Source organism: Oncorhynchus masou, chromosome 24 (genome assembly GCF_036934945.1).
Source record: "Oncorhynchus masou masou isolate Uvic2021 chromosome 24, UVic_Omas_1.1, whole genome shotgun sequence".
NCBI lineage: Eukaryota > Metazoa > Chordata > Actinopteri > Salmoniformes > Salmonidae > Oncorhynchus > Oncorhynchus masou.
The window spans coordinates 92,013,070-92,026,436 of NC_088235.1; the positions used below are offsets into that span (position 1 = coordinate 92,013,070).

At 45.2% G+C, this 13,367-nt stretch overlaps 1 protein-coding gene across 5 annotated transcripts in view; it reads right to left on the reverse strand.

The window, feature by feature from the left end:
• The window catches only part of LOC135513022 (circadian locomoter output cycles protein kaput-like), a 52,199-nt gene continuing 38,832 nt past the window's right edge, over positions 1 to 13,367 (reverse strand). For 3 of the 5 annotated variants that reach the window (XM_064935656.1, XM_064935655.1, XM_064935657.1), the window contains 18 exons: positions 10,668 to 10,730; positions 8,378 to 8,526; positions 8,162 to 8,253; positions 7,736 to 7,825; positions 7,516 to 7,636; positions 7,205 to 7,318; positions 6,944 to 7,062; positions 6,691 to 6,773; positions 6,145 to 6,251; positions 5,864 to 6,011; positions 5,611 to 5,692; positions 5,047 to 5,200; positions 4,842 to 4,936; positions 4,594 to 4,746; positions 3,117 to 3,263; positions 2,475 to 2,914; positions 2,076 to 2,316; positions 1 to 1,980 (listed from right to left, as the gene is read on the reverse strand). In XM_064935656.1, the coding sequence (XP_064791728.1) occupies positions 1,717 to 1,980; positions 2,076 to 2,316; positions 2,475 to 2,914; positions 3,117 to 3,263; positions 4,594 to 4,746; positions 4,842 to 4,936; positions 5,047 to 5,200; positions 5,611 to 5,692; positions 5,864 to 6,011; positions 6,145 to 6,251; positions 6,691 to 6,773; positions 6,944 to 7,062; positions 7,205 to 7,318; positions 7,516 to 7,636; positions 7,736 to 7,825; positions 8,162 to 8,253; positions 8,378 to 8,526; positions 10,668 to 10,730 (2,662 nt within the window). In that variant the 3' untranslated portion in view covers positions 1 to 1,716. Of the gene's footprint in view, positions 1,981 to 2,075; positions 2,317 to 2,474; positions 2,915 to 3,116; positions 3,264 to 4,593; positions 4,747 to 4,841; positions 4,937 to 5,046; positions 5,201 to 5,610; positions 5,693 to 5,863; positions 6,012 to 6,144; positions 6,252 to 6,690; positions 6,774 to 6,943; positions 7,063 to 7,204; positions 7,319 to 7,515; positions 7,637 to 7,735; positions 7,826 to 7,909; positions 8,124 to 8,161; positions 8,254 to 8,377; positions 8,527 to 10,667; positions 10,731 to 13,367 lie in introns of those variants that run through there. The other 2 variants (XM_064935658.1, XM_064935659.1) reach the window with 2 other exon arrangements.

A 13,367-nucleotide genomic window follows, 5' to 3' on the forward strand; every position in this document is an offset into this window, starting at 1 on the left:
CAGCACTGTCTGACTGGCTTTAGATAAAACAGACAAGCTCACTTTATTAACACATGAAGATGAACTCAGATCACATCAATTGCTAGCGGCATTCTGTCCAAACACTTATTTGATGAGATCCACCAGCATTTAATGTTCTAAAGAGGAGAGATATCACTCATTTGTTTGTTCTGACATTGCCAACCCATAAAAAGCTTAATAGGAGATAAACATGCTGTAGTTGCAAGTGACAGGAGAGAGTAGGAACATAAGGGGATGCATTTCATTCATAGAACAGACACTAGATTTCTAAAGGCAGAAATAGGATAATGTGCAGAAATATCACTGCGTGAATTGCATTTCTGAGTTTAAGGTAATTTTTGTGACCATTTAAAACGTAATTGAATATATATTTATATGAGAATACTAATTTTTCTACATAAGCCTTTAGGGCTAAAAAAGTACAGTATTGTAAAGCACTAGTATAGTCTGTACCTAGAGTTACTTTGCATGCATCGCTATGAGCGTTACGAGACCACACTAAAACAGTCATAATGCCTCACTCATATTTAAATCAACTAAAGATAAACACTAAGGACTTTTTAAAAGTAAAAAAATGTTTATGAATAGCTATGGCAACGGTTATGAGGCATGATGGCAGAGAAAATAATGAGCTCATAAGCATTCCATAGGATACATTTAAAGTATTTTTGGTAAACTTTGGGTCTTTGCTTTATTTACAATTTAAAATATTGTTCTGAGTAAAATCATGTATCTATTTAGTCCTCAACATGTCGCGTTGGACCACAATATATATTCTAAAAAAATATTGTAACTTTAAAACATTTCTGTTTTTAATCTCAATAGAGGAGTTTTATTAAAACTACGAAAGAGAGGAAGAGGATGAAACAAACTGTGACATGACCAGCAGCATCAGCTACACAGACACCCACGGTCCCAAAGAGACACACGGCCCCTGGGAAGAAGAAAAGCTGTGAAAAGATCAGCCATTAAGCGTGTTTAGGTTTCCTTTTTTTCATAGAGTACTAGAAAAAAAGGTATATTCAAAGCTACAAATAACAGACTATGCTTTTAATTTCATGCATCATATAAAATATTCGTTATTTTTCTTTTTTTCCATATATTTACATAGTATTTTTTGTTCTGTACAGTAAAAGTTCAATCCACATGACATTCTTAAAAATATTTTCTGACCCATAATTACTTTGACATGAAAAACAATATGAGAAAACCAGAAAACAAACGAGGCGTCTGTCTACTCTCTGTAGGACTTCTTTGAAGCCTTGATTGAAGCTCCAGACTGGATCGTCCTGCATAAATAAAATCTGTGAGGGTGACGGGAGCACACACTGAACACACAACAAGAGGGCAGGGTAGGGGACAAGCACTGGCCCCTGTCACAGTGGTGAGGGGACCTCGACAGAGTGGAGGTCTCTGTGGGAAAGAGTTCTAAGCATGGCCATGAAGAGGAGCGACTCCGTGCTCACTGTGAGCACAGCATTGTTTTCTATCTGACGCGCCAGTGGCTCATGAGTTCAGTGCAGGCAGCCAGAGAGCCATCTATTGATCCATCCATCACAAACTCTACAGACCAAGTTGAAGCAGGGTAGTCTTAGAGGCATAGTCTCAATACTGCTTTCTCAACCGATCTCTTCACCCCATCACACAGACAAATAGATTTGGTTCAGTCCACATGTCTGATCGGACGTTGCCAGGTTACTGGGGCTGTGTGCTGGAGCGGCCTGACATGCTATCTGCCCTGTGAGAGGCCAGCTGCTGCTCCTGTTGCTGCTGTTGTTGGAGCTGTTGTTGCTGTTGTTGTTGCTGCTGCTGGAGTTGTTGCTGCTGCTGCTGATGTTGCTGTTGTAGCTGCTGCTGCTGCTGGTGTTGTGTGCTGGCGAAGGCTCCTTGCTGCTGCAGTGGGAACGCTGTTTGCAGGATCAACTGGGTGGACTGGTTTCCATGGAGCAGCCGAGGGCCCTAGATAGGAAGAAAAGAGAGGTGAGTGGCTGGTCAGAATAGGGACAAGTACCGGATCTACCTTTAGAAACGTTGCTCTCTGGTGGTCACCTCACCTGGAGGAACTGTGTTTGTTGCTGGGCCAGCCCTTGCTGTGTAGCTTCGGCCTGAGACTGAGCCTGCTGCTCCTGCTGCTGAGGCTGCTGCTGGGCAATGCTGATGGTCTGAGTCTGGCCCTGCTGAGGAGCAAATGCTGTCACCACCTGGCCCATGAACATGGTTGTAGGGACCATCACCGCTCCACACGCCATCGGCCCAGTCACCAGCTTAGTCAGCAACTGAGAGCCAGCAGGGAACCTGAGAGAGATGAGGGAGTGAGGGTGGTAATGAATGAGCAACATATATTTTTTTAAACAGACACATGAAAATGTATGCAAATCCTGTGGATAATCAGCATATTTCTCAGTAACATCAGCCACTGAGTGTGGCGCATACCGAGTGAGAGGAGAACATACCCTGTTGGTGGCATCGTGTACCTGATCTGTCCCGAGCGGTCCTGGGCAAAGTTTGCCATGGCAGCTGTGTTGTTGCTGCTGTTCTGGGCCAGGCCGGTAGCGATCTGGACCACATTGGCCTGATTGGGCTGAGAGATCATCATGGTGTTGTATAGGGAAGCCGGCAGGGCACTCTGCTGGGGCGGCAGAGAGTGAGTCGACCGCACTGAAGACTGTGAGAGGACAGAGCTGGTGTCTCGTAACAGGTTCTGTTGTTGGGGCTGGGACTGCTGCTGGGGTTGTTGTTGGACCGTGTGCTGCTGTGGAGTGCTGCCCTGCAGACTGCCTGCAGACACCACTTGGCCATGCATGGAGAGAGCACCCCCTGGCTGCATGGTGGTCCCGTGTGCCAGCTGCACAGAGCCCAGGCTCAGCCCACTTGTACCCGGCTGGAGAAACATCTGCACCAGAGCAAATACCACAGAGTAAGACAAATCTCCTTTCATAGACAAACACAGGCATAATGACAGATACATGCATCCACGCAAATGTGCAGACCTTTTGGTTCAAGTACTCACACAGTTCTACATAAGAGGGCAGGTGGTTAGTATATGAGGCCTAAGAGCGCTATTCCCCAGACAGACAGTAGGGGGCAGTGCTCACCTGTAGGCCATGGCCCTGCACCTTGTTGAGCTCTTCCTGGATCTGCCTGAGCTCCTGCTGCTGCCTCTGGATGTTGGCCTCGATCATCCTGGTCCTCTGCTCCAGCTGCTCCTTCAGGTGCTGCATTGCGTCCAGCTGGGTGGAAAACTGTACCATGGGCTAACAAAGTTACCTGTCTTTCAAAGATAATTCGTAAAAATCCAAATAACTTCATAGAGCTTCATTGTAAAGGGTTTAAACACTGTTTTCCATGCTTGTTCAATGAACCATAAACAATTAACGAACATGCACCTGTGGAACAGTCGTTAAGACACTAACAGCTTACAGACGGTAGGCAACTAAGGTCACAGTTATGAAAACCTCGGACACTAAAGAGGCCTTTCTACTGACTCTGAAAAACACCAAAAGAAAGATGCCCAGGGTCCCTGCTCATCATGCCTTAGGCATGCTGCAAGGAGGCATGAGGACTGCAGATGTAGCCAGAGCAATAAATTGCAATGTCCGTACTGTGAGATACCTACGACAGTGCTACAGGGAGACAGGATGGACAGCTGATCATCCTCGCAGTGGCAGAACCACGTGTAACAACACCTGCACAGGTACAGGATGGCAACAACAACTGCCCGAGTTACACCAGGAACACACAATCCCTCCATCAGTGCTCAGACTGTTCGCAATAGGCTGAGAGAGGCTGGACTGAGGGCTTGTAGGCCTGTTGTAAGGCAGGTCCTCACCAGACATCACCGGCAACAATGTCGCCTATGGGCACAAACCCACCATCACTGAGGGTCCGTCATGGTCTGGGGCGGTGTGTCACAGCATCATCGGACTGAGCTTGTTGTCATTGCAGACATTCTCAACGCTGTGCGTTACAGGGAAGACATCCTCCTCCCTCATGTGGTACGTTTCCTGCAGGCTCATACTGATATGACCCTCCAGCATGACAAAGCCACCAATCACACTGCTCATTCTGTGCGTGATTTCCTGCAAGACAGGAATGTCAGTGTTCTGCCATGGCCAGCGAAGAGCCCGGATCTCAATCCCATTGAGCACGTCTGGGACCTGTTGGATCGGATGGCGAGGGCTAGGGCCATTCCCCCCAGAAATGTCCGGGAACTTGCAGTTGCCTTGGTGGAAGAGTGGGGTAACATCTCACAGCAAGACCTGGCAAATCTGGTGCAGTCCATGAGGAGGAGATGCACTGCAGTACTTAATGCAGCTGGTGGCCACACCAGATACTGACTGTTACTTTTGACCCCCCCTTTGTTCAGGGACACATTATTCCATTTCTGTTAGTGACAGTTTATGTCTCAGTTGTTGAATCTTGTTATGTTCATACAAGCATTTACACATGTTAAGTTTGCTGAAGATAAACGCAGTTGACAGTGAGAGGACGTTTTTTGTTTTGTTGAGTTTCTGTGTCACTGACTCTAGCAAAAGAAACTGCCAAATTACAATCATGAGGAAGATTTCTCACCTGGACACTGGGCTGGATCTGAAGCTGCTGCTGTTGAGGTGGTGGTTGTTGCTGTTGCAGTTGTTGTTGCTGCTGCTGCGGTTGTTGTTGTGGAACCATGGATGGGGTCATGTTCTGCCCTGTGTTCTGGGTGTGCTGGGAGCTCATCGATTGCTGTTGGATACAAGCACAGGAACTACATTAGGAACCAAATCACTATCAAATATAGAGAGAGGCTTGACCGCAAGCTGAAAGAAACCCACTCTGACCTGACTGCTGATGGATGATCTTCGCTGTGATGTCATCTCAATAGCAGAGATGGACTGGCATCCCGGTGTACCCCTGTCTGTCTTAAGCTTAGGTGCTGAGAAGGAAAAAACAAACACCTTACTCTTAGGATCAAAGAAGCTCTCAGGACAGATGACATCATATTAGACAAGATGGATGTAGTAACGTCATGTGGTCAGCTCTTACAGGCTGGGTTGGAGATGACAGTGTGGGACGAGGACTTGCGGGAGCTGTGTGAGGAGGCCGAGGGCGTCCGGCTGCGGTCAAAGCCCTCTAGGGCCTCCTTCAGACTGGAGGTGTTGAGCTGGTGTTGAGACTCAGAACCAGAGTCCTGAGACTGCTGTGAGATGAGAGAGCAGAGAGAACAGTCAGTAGAGACTCACTACTAGAACTCCCAAGCCTTGTTAGAACACTTGGGAAATACATCCTTCCTTCCTCCCTTGCATGAGGTAATCACTAATCTAACACAGTTGGATTGGTGAAAAGAAGGATCGTACTACTGGGATTGAAGGATGCATTCAAAACCCATAACCCCACTGTTTGCTCACCAAAGATGTTTTAACATCCTCCTTGTTGTCTGAGCACTTAACCATGTCTTACTCCAGTGAGAGTCACAGACAGTGAGACATCGTATCCCTTAAGCTGAACAAGACCTCATTAACCAAACTCAGCCATCTCTTTATTCCTGCTCAGTGATTTCTTATGTTCAGTGGTCAGCAAGTTCTCACATTGGTCTTATAAGTGTCTCACCTTATCTACTGCAGAGATCTCTGGCGGTGACTCCTCAACAATCCCCAGCTCTCTGCGCTGTTCAGCCCTCACCTCAGCATAGCTGCTCCACAAGAGAGAGACAGTGTTGAACATCATGCCCGATGATGGTGTATGTGATAGTGTTTAGGATGTCAATGCAATACTGCTGGTTATATGTAGTATGACTGACACATTGACACTTGTTGCGAGATATGCATATGAATATCCTTTTTAGTGATTAGTCGATCTTCACCTGACGACAGTGTGCGTGCAGACGATGAACTCGGGCCTGGAGTTCCACTGGTGGTAGGTGATGTAGTAATGGGTCTGGAGCCAGATCCACTGTTGACCTTTGGTGAGAAACCTGTAGTAGCACGATTTCCCCTTCCCATACTGCATTACTGCAGAATGCAGCAAGAGAGAGAGAGGAGAGAGATGATGTCACAGATCTGTACATGGGACAGTAAAACACAAACACACTCATAAAATGTGCACTTACAAAATACACAAATATGACAAATAAAAATGACTCACAGTGTTCGTGGCATTTGGCCAGTGTCTCCAGGTCATCTACATGGTAGTAGTCATATCCAGATGTACCCAGAACCTCAAACGGCAGGTAACCTATTATGGGCGGAGCCCTGGGGAGATAAACAAGCAATGTTATTAATGTGACAGCATAACCCATTTAAATACAATGATATACAGTTTCTCAGCCTTTTAAGCAGTAATAACACATTAAAACCCCATACAAAGCATTGTATTAACCTCTGGACATAGTGTCTACAAAGGTCCATATAATATACGTTTTCAGTAGCAGTGAAACACTAAGTACTCCATCTAGTGCTGTTGCTCCTAAACAGTTGAGACTCAGAGCTGTCTCCTCTAGAGAGCAAGCCGACTGACTGGCCCAGATATAGAACATAGCAGCCAGCTAACAGAGTTGACCCAAACACACTCTCACTGGGACTGTGTTCTATCTGATGTGCTAAATCTCACACAGCTAGAGGCTAACTCTCTCTTGCATGACATAGGCAAGTAAGCACACACACAGACATGGATATAGACAGCACACATTACCTGTGGTCCAAGAAGAGGAACTTCCATTCTAAGCTGTGTCTAGAGGTGAATTCTTCATTGGGTTCTTCAACAGTGCACATCTCCTGTGGGGTGAATTAAGAAAAACTAGATGTTTACATCTCATACAAAGAAAATAATTTACAGTGCTCCTACTAAGAACACTTTACAGTACAACATTAGACATATTTGGTTACCTAGCTACCGAAATATGCAGTCTGTGATATATAAGTCTCTAGAATTCCAATTGTCTTACCTTGATAAACTGTGGTTTGGCTAATCTCACAGTTGCTATGAAACAGACTCGGTCCTCAAAAGCGGGTCGGAGTGACCGCTGGATCACCCCTTCCAAGCCATTTCGGGTTGAGTTAGGCACTATAGGAGAAAGGGAAAATTAGGCATTGTTGCCTTTTGGTCGGTCTAAGTGCATTTATGGTCACAAAACAAATACAGACCAGCTACTTGTGTACTACATTCAAAGTCTAATTTCTCCTAAATCAATATAATGAAAACGTACCATTATTCAGGGACTTGAAGTTTCCGATGAACTTAACATACTCATACACAGGAGGCTCTTTGGGGTCAATCGTCCCTCGGAGCATGTGGCAACAGAATTCTAACTGGTTTTTCGCTGAAAACAAATTAAATCATACAATAAAGCAGAGTACAATTTGATAGACTTGGTTTAAATAAACTCATCTAGTTCTGAAACAAATCATCTACTCATGGCATGCTGTGGCCAAAACTTGACATAGGCCATTTAGACCATGAACATGATAGAAACTGATAGAAACTACTAGACAATACTGAAACAGCTCCAGTACTTACTCTTGAGATACTCTGGCGTTAGCGTCTCTCCCTCCAGTATGTGAGATGACAGGGCTTTATACACGTCTGAATGTTCCCCCAGGGGCAGGAAGTTCAACAGGTTCTGATCCACCAGGTCAGACTGAAACCAACACACACATGTATGTCATCCTTGGTCATGGACGTCAAACTTACATACTGTAGGCATTAACTCATGTATATGTATGGAGTGAATACTTACAGGAAGATGTTCCAGTAGAGATGTAACACTCTCTGAGACATAGATTATGTTCCCATCTGTCATAATTGCTAGGAAGAAGCCGTCTAATGCCTAGCAGATACAAAACAGTGTGTTAAAACACCATCTACTTGCAAAATAGAATGTGAGAAAGTGAACTATGTAGAAAACAGGTACCATTGCGCTCAACCTTGAACTTGAATAGTCCTTGGTGCGTTAAACCAAAAAGGGTGGGGGGGTTTTCTTGCTTACACAGCAGGCAGGGAAAAAAATTCACAGACGTTTCGTTGTCAACCTTCTTCAGTTAACTACAAAAACAGTACAGAATGTTGCTACTGATATCCTTGGACTGACATCCTTTCTTTCAGGATACTTCTTAGTGAAAGGATGTGCAAACTACTGTACTTTAGTGTGTCAAGTGCCACTGACCTCCAGCATCAGCTGTGTGAACTCTTCATTACTAAGAAAAGGAGGTTTCCAGTCCTGTCGGATCTCACTCGACTCTGACTGCGCAGCTATTTCTGACAGAAACACAGATGGGGGAGTAACTGACGTTAAATACTCAGACAGCTTGGTAAAAACACAGAAATGTTCCTATTCTTCCAGACATGTTGATATCCGAGGCCTAGGAGGAGAGGTCTTTACCTTTATGCTTGCGTAGGAAGTCGATGCTCTTCTGTAAGATGGTGGACTTGTCCATCTTTCGGGTGTTGCCTGGCAGCATGGTACCCAGCTCCTTGATGAGGACATTGAACTGGTCTCTGCGCTTCTTCTCAGACTTGTTACGGGACACTCTGGAGGGTTGGACATGAGAAACAAGAATACACATACTAAGATTCTAACAAAAACAACACAATGATTACATGCAACATTCGCACTTAGCTAAAGGGTAGAGCTGCCACTTTCAAGGAGCGGGACACTAACCCGGAAGCTTATAAGAAATCCCGCTATGCCCTCCGACGAACCATCAAACAGGCAAAGCATCAATACAGGACTAAGATCGAATCGTACTACACTGGCTCAGACGCTCGTCGGATGTGGCAGGGCTTGCAAACTATTACAGACAACAAAGGGAAGCACAGTCGAGAGCTGCCCAGTGACACGAGCCTACCAGACGAGCTAAATAACTTCTTTGCTCACGTCGAGGCAAGTAACACTGAAACATGCATGAGAGCATCAGCTGTTCCGGAAGACTGTGTGATCATGCTCCCCGCAGCCGATGTGAGTAAGAACTTAAAAAAGGTCAACATTCACAAGGCCGCAGGGCCAGGCGGATTACCAGGACGTGTACTCCGAGGATGCGCAGGCCAGCTGGCAAGTGTCTTTACTGACATTTTCAACCTCTCCCTGTCTGAGTCTATAATACCAACATGTTTCAAGCAGACCACCATAGTCCCTTTGCCCAAGAACACTAAGGTAACCTGCCTAAATGACTAACGACCCGTAGCGCTCATGTCTGTAGCCATGAAATGCTTTGAAAGGCTGGTCATGGCTCACATTAACACCATTATCCCAGAAACCCTAGACCCACTCCAAATTTGCATACCGCACCAACAGATCCACAGATGATGCCATCTCTATTGCACTTCACACTGCCCTTTCACACCTGGACAAAAGAAACACCTATGTGAGAATGCTATTCATTGACTACAGCTCAGCGTTCAACACCATAGTGCCCTCAAAGCTCATCACTAAGCTAAGGACCCTGGGACTAAACACCTCCCTCTGCAACTGGATCCTGGACTTCTTGACGGGCCACCCCCACGTGGTAAGGGTAGGTAACAACACAGCTGCCACACTGATCATCAACACTTGGGCCCCTCAGGGGGTGTGCTAAGCCCCCTCCTGTACTCCCTGTTCACTCATGACTGCATGGTCAGGCAAGACTCCAACACCATCATTAAGTTTGCTGATGAAACAACAGTGGTAGGCCTGATCACCGACAACAATCAGACAGCCTATATGGAGGAGGTCAGAGACCTGACCGTGTGGTGCAAGGACAACAACCTCTCCCTCAATGTGATCAAGACAAAGGAGATGATTGTGGACTAACGGGAAAAGAAGGATCGAGCACACCCCCATTCTCATCGACGGGGCTGCAGTGGAGCAGGTTGAGTGTGTCAAGTTCCTTGATGTCCACATCACCAACAAACTATCATGGTCCAAACACACTAAAATAGTCATGAAGAGGGCACGACAAAGCCTATTCCCCCTCAGGAGACTGAAAAAAGTTGGCATGGGTCCTCAGATCCTCAAAAGGTTTTATAACTGCACCATCGAGAGCATCCTGATGGGTTTCATCACTGCCTGGTATGGCAACTGCTCGGCCTCAAGGCACTACTAAGGGTAGTGCGTACGGCCCAGTACGTCACAGAGGCCAAGCTTCCTGCCATCCTAGACCTCTATACCAGGCGGTGTCAGAAGAAGGCCCTAAAAATTGTAAAAGACTCCAGCCCCCCGTGTCATAGACTGTTCTCTCTGCTACCACACATCTAGGTCCAAGATGCTCCTAAATAGCATCTACCCCCATGCCGTAAGACTTCTGAACAGGTAATCTAATGGCTACCCATAAAGCTGCTGCTACTCTGTTATTATTCATGCATAGTCACTTTAATAACTCTACCTACATGTACATATTACCTCAACAGCAGTGCCACCGCAGATTGGCATTGTACCGGTACCCCATGTATATAGCCCCGCTATTGTTATTTCCCGCTGCTCTTTAATTATTTGTTATTCTTATCTATTACTTCTTTCTTTAGGAATTTTCTTTAAACTGCATTGATGGTTCAAGGCTTGTAAGTAAGCATTTCACTGTAAGGTCTGCACCTGTTGTATTCGGCGCATGTGACAAATAAAATGTGATTTGATTTGATCAAACTAAGCCTACGTACAGAGTTGTCTAATGTAGTGCTTGAGCTTGTAAAGACCTCACCGTTTTGCTTTGTCCTTTTCATCTTCTTCCATTAACCCATCAAAGATACTGCTGGCGTCATCCCTGAAAAACAAGCAACCAACCATTTTTATTTCGGGCCAAAACGCTGGTGCAGATAGCATTGGTCAGACTGCTACCCCAGCCCGGTCTGTAGAGGGCAGTGCGAAGCATAGTCTAAATTTAGACAGATCCCATGCTCAATGACTCAGCTGGTATTGAGGCAGAATGACCAGGAATGCAACTCATTTGCCTTGGAAGACAGAACCTTTTGCTTACTCAGCAGACTAGGACTGACGTCACTAACATGTAGGTCAGATGATCATTATTAGAACCTTGACAAGTGGCATAGCTAATGTTCTGCCTGCAGTTAGAAAATAATAATCCTGAAGTAGTGTCAGCATGGATGTGACCTATTGTAGCCTATGGTGTTGTGTACGTGCCAGTATGCATGTAGCTGTGTGTATATAAGTGTGTACCCCCAGTAAATGTCAATACACACATTCAAGAACAAAATTAAAGTGCTCGTCTGTCTGTTTGCATGCGTGGATATTCAGGTGCACTTTCCTCAGGTCCAGGTGAGCGTTCACTGTGTTCCTCAGTCCTTCTAACCAGTTCTACATAGTTGTTATATACACTACATGACCAAAAGCATATGGACACCTGCTTGTCAACCATCTCATTCCAAAATCATGGGCATTAATATAAAGTTGGTCCCCCCTTTGCTGCTATAACAGCCTCCACTCTTATGGGAAGGCTTTCCACTAGATGTTGGAACATTGCGGCAGGGATTTGCTTCCATTCAGCGACAGTAGCATTAGTGAGGTTGGGCACTGATGTTGGATGATTAGGCCTGGCTCACAGTTGGCGTTCGAAATTCATCCCAAAGGTGTTCGATGTGGTTGAGGTCAGGGCTCTTTGCAGGCCAGTCAAGTTCTTACAAACCAATCTCGACAAACCATTTCTGTATGGACCTCTGTTTGTGCATGGGGGTATTGTCATGCTGAAACAGGAAAGGGTCTTCCCCAAACTGTTGCCACAAAGTTGAAAGGTCATAATTGTCTAGAATGTCATTGTATGCTGTAGGGTTAGGATTTCCCTTCATTGGAACTATTCCTCCTCCAAACTTTACAGTTGGCCCTATGCTTTGGGGCAGGTAGCGTTCTCCTGGCATCTGCCAAACCCAGATTCGTCTGTTGGACTGCCAGATGGTGAAGCGTGATTCATCTTTCCATAGAACGCGATTCCACTGCTCCAGAGTCCAATGGCGGCAAGCTTTACACCACTCCAGCTGACGCTTGCCATTGCGCATGGTGATCTTAGGCTTGTGTGCGGCTGCTCGGCCATGGAAATCCATTTCATGAAGCTCCCTACTAACAGTTCTTGTGTGGACATTGCTTCCAGAGGCAGTTCGGAACCCGGTAGTGAGTGAAGCAACAGAGGACAGATGATTTTTACACGCTATACGTTTCAGCACTTGTTGGTCTCGTTCTGTGAGCTTATGTGGCCTACCACTTCGCGGCTGAGCCGTTGTTGCTCCTAGCTCTAGCAGGGCAGAAATTTGACGAACTGACTTGTTGGAAAGGTGGCATCCTATGAAGGTGCCACATTGAAAGTCACTGGGGCACTTCAGTAAGGACATTTCCTATGTTTGTCTATGGAGATTGCATGGCTGTGTGCTTAATTTTATACACCGTCAGCAACGGGTGTAACTGAAATAGCTGAATCCACTAATTTGAAGGGGTGCCCACATACTTTCGTGTGTGTGTGTGTGTGTGTGTGTGTGTGTGTGTGTATTTGTCAGTTTTTTCATACACTTCAGATTCAAACCACCCATGCTATCCCAATAAAAAATTATTACATTTTTCCATTGTTTCAATGATGGCAGATTGATTGACTTCCAAGTTTTTTCAAGATGAGAAGAGAATTGTCCAGCCCATTGCGTATCTCACTACACCCAGTGCTTGACTTGGGATGGAAGAATTGCAGGAGCTGTCTTTTTCCAAGTCGGTACATTATACTATGTTCACCGAAATTCACAAATTGCATTAGGCTATATAGACCTCTATACTTTGAACCATATTTTCATGACTTATTATAGCCTACATGAAAAAGTAAAGATTATTGACACTGGAAAACTTTTGTCTAATCCCATGTAGATATACCAACTCCTGCCGTTGATCAAGGCACTTAGCCCCCACATAGAACTGAACTGTTAGTCACATGTTATCAGGAGAGCTCCTGTGTGTGCAGGCTTGACTTTTTCAACATCACAACCAAATACTTTTGTCTTTATGAAATTATTTCTTCATTCAATAAATCAGGGATCAAATGGATAAGGTAGGCTACTTCAAAGCAAGATGTCTAAGTAGATGACGGACAGATCAAAAGCGAAAGTTTGGACACCTACTCATTCAAGTTTTTTTTAAATTTGTAAAATAATAGTAAAGACATCAAAACTATGAAATAACACGTGGAATCAGGTAGTAACCAAAAGAAAAGTGTATTTGAGATTCTTCAAAGTAGCCACCCTTAGCCTTGATGACAGCTTTGCATTCTCTCAACCAGCTTCATGAGGTAGTCATCTGGAATGCATTTCAATTAACAGGTGTACCTTGTTAAAAGTTAATGTGCAAAATGTCTTTCCTTCTTAATGCGTTTGAGCCAATAAGTTGTGTTGTGAAATGGTAGGGGTGGTATACA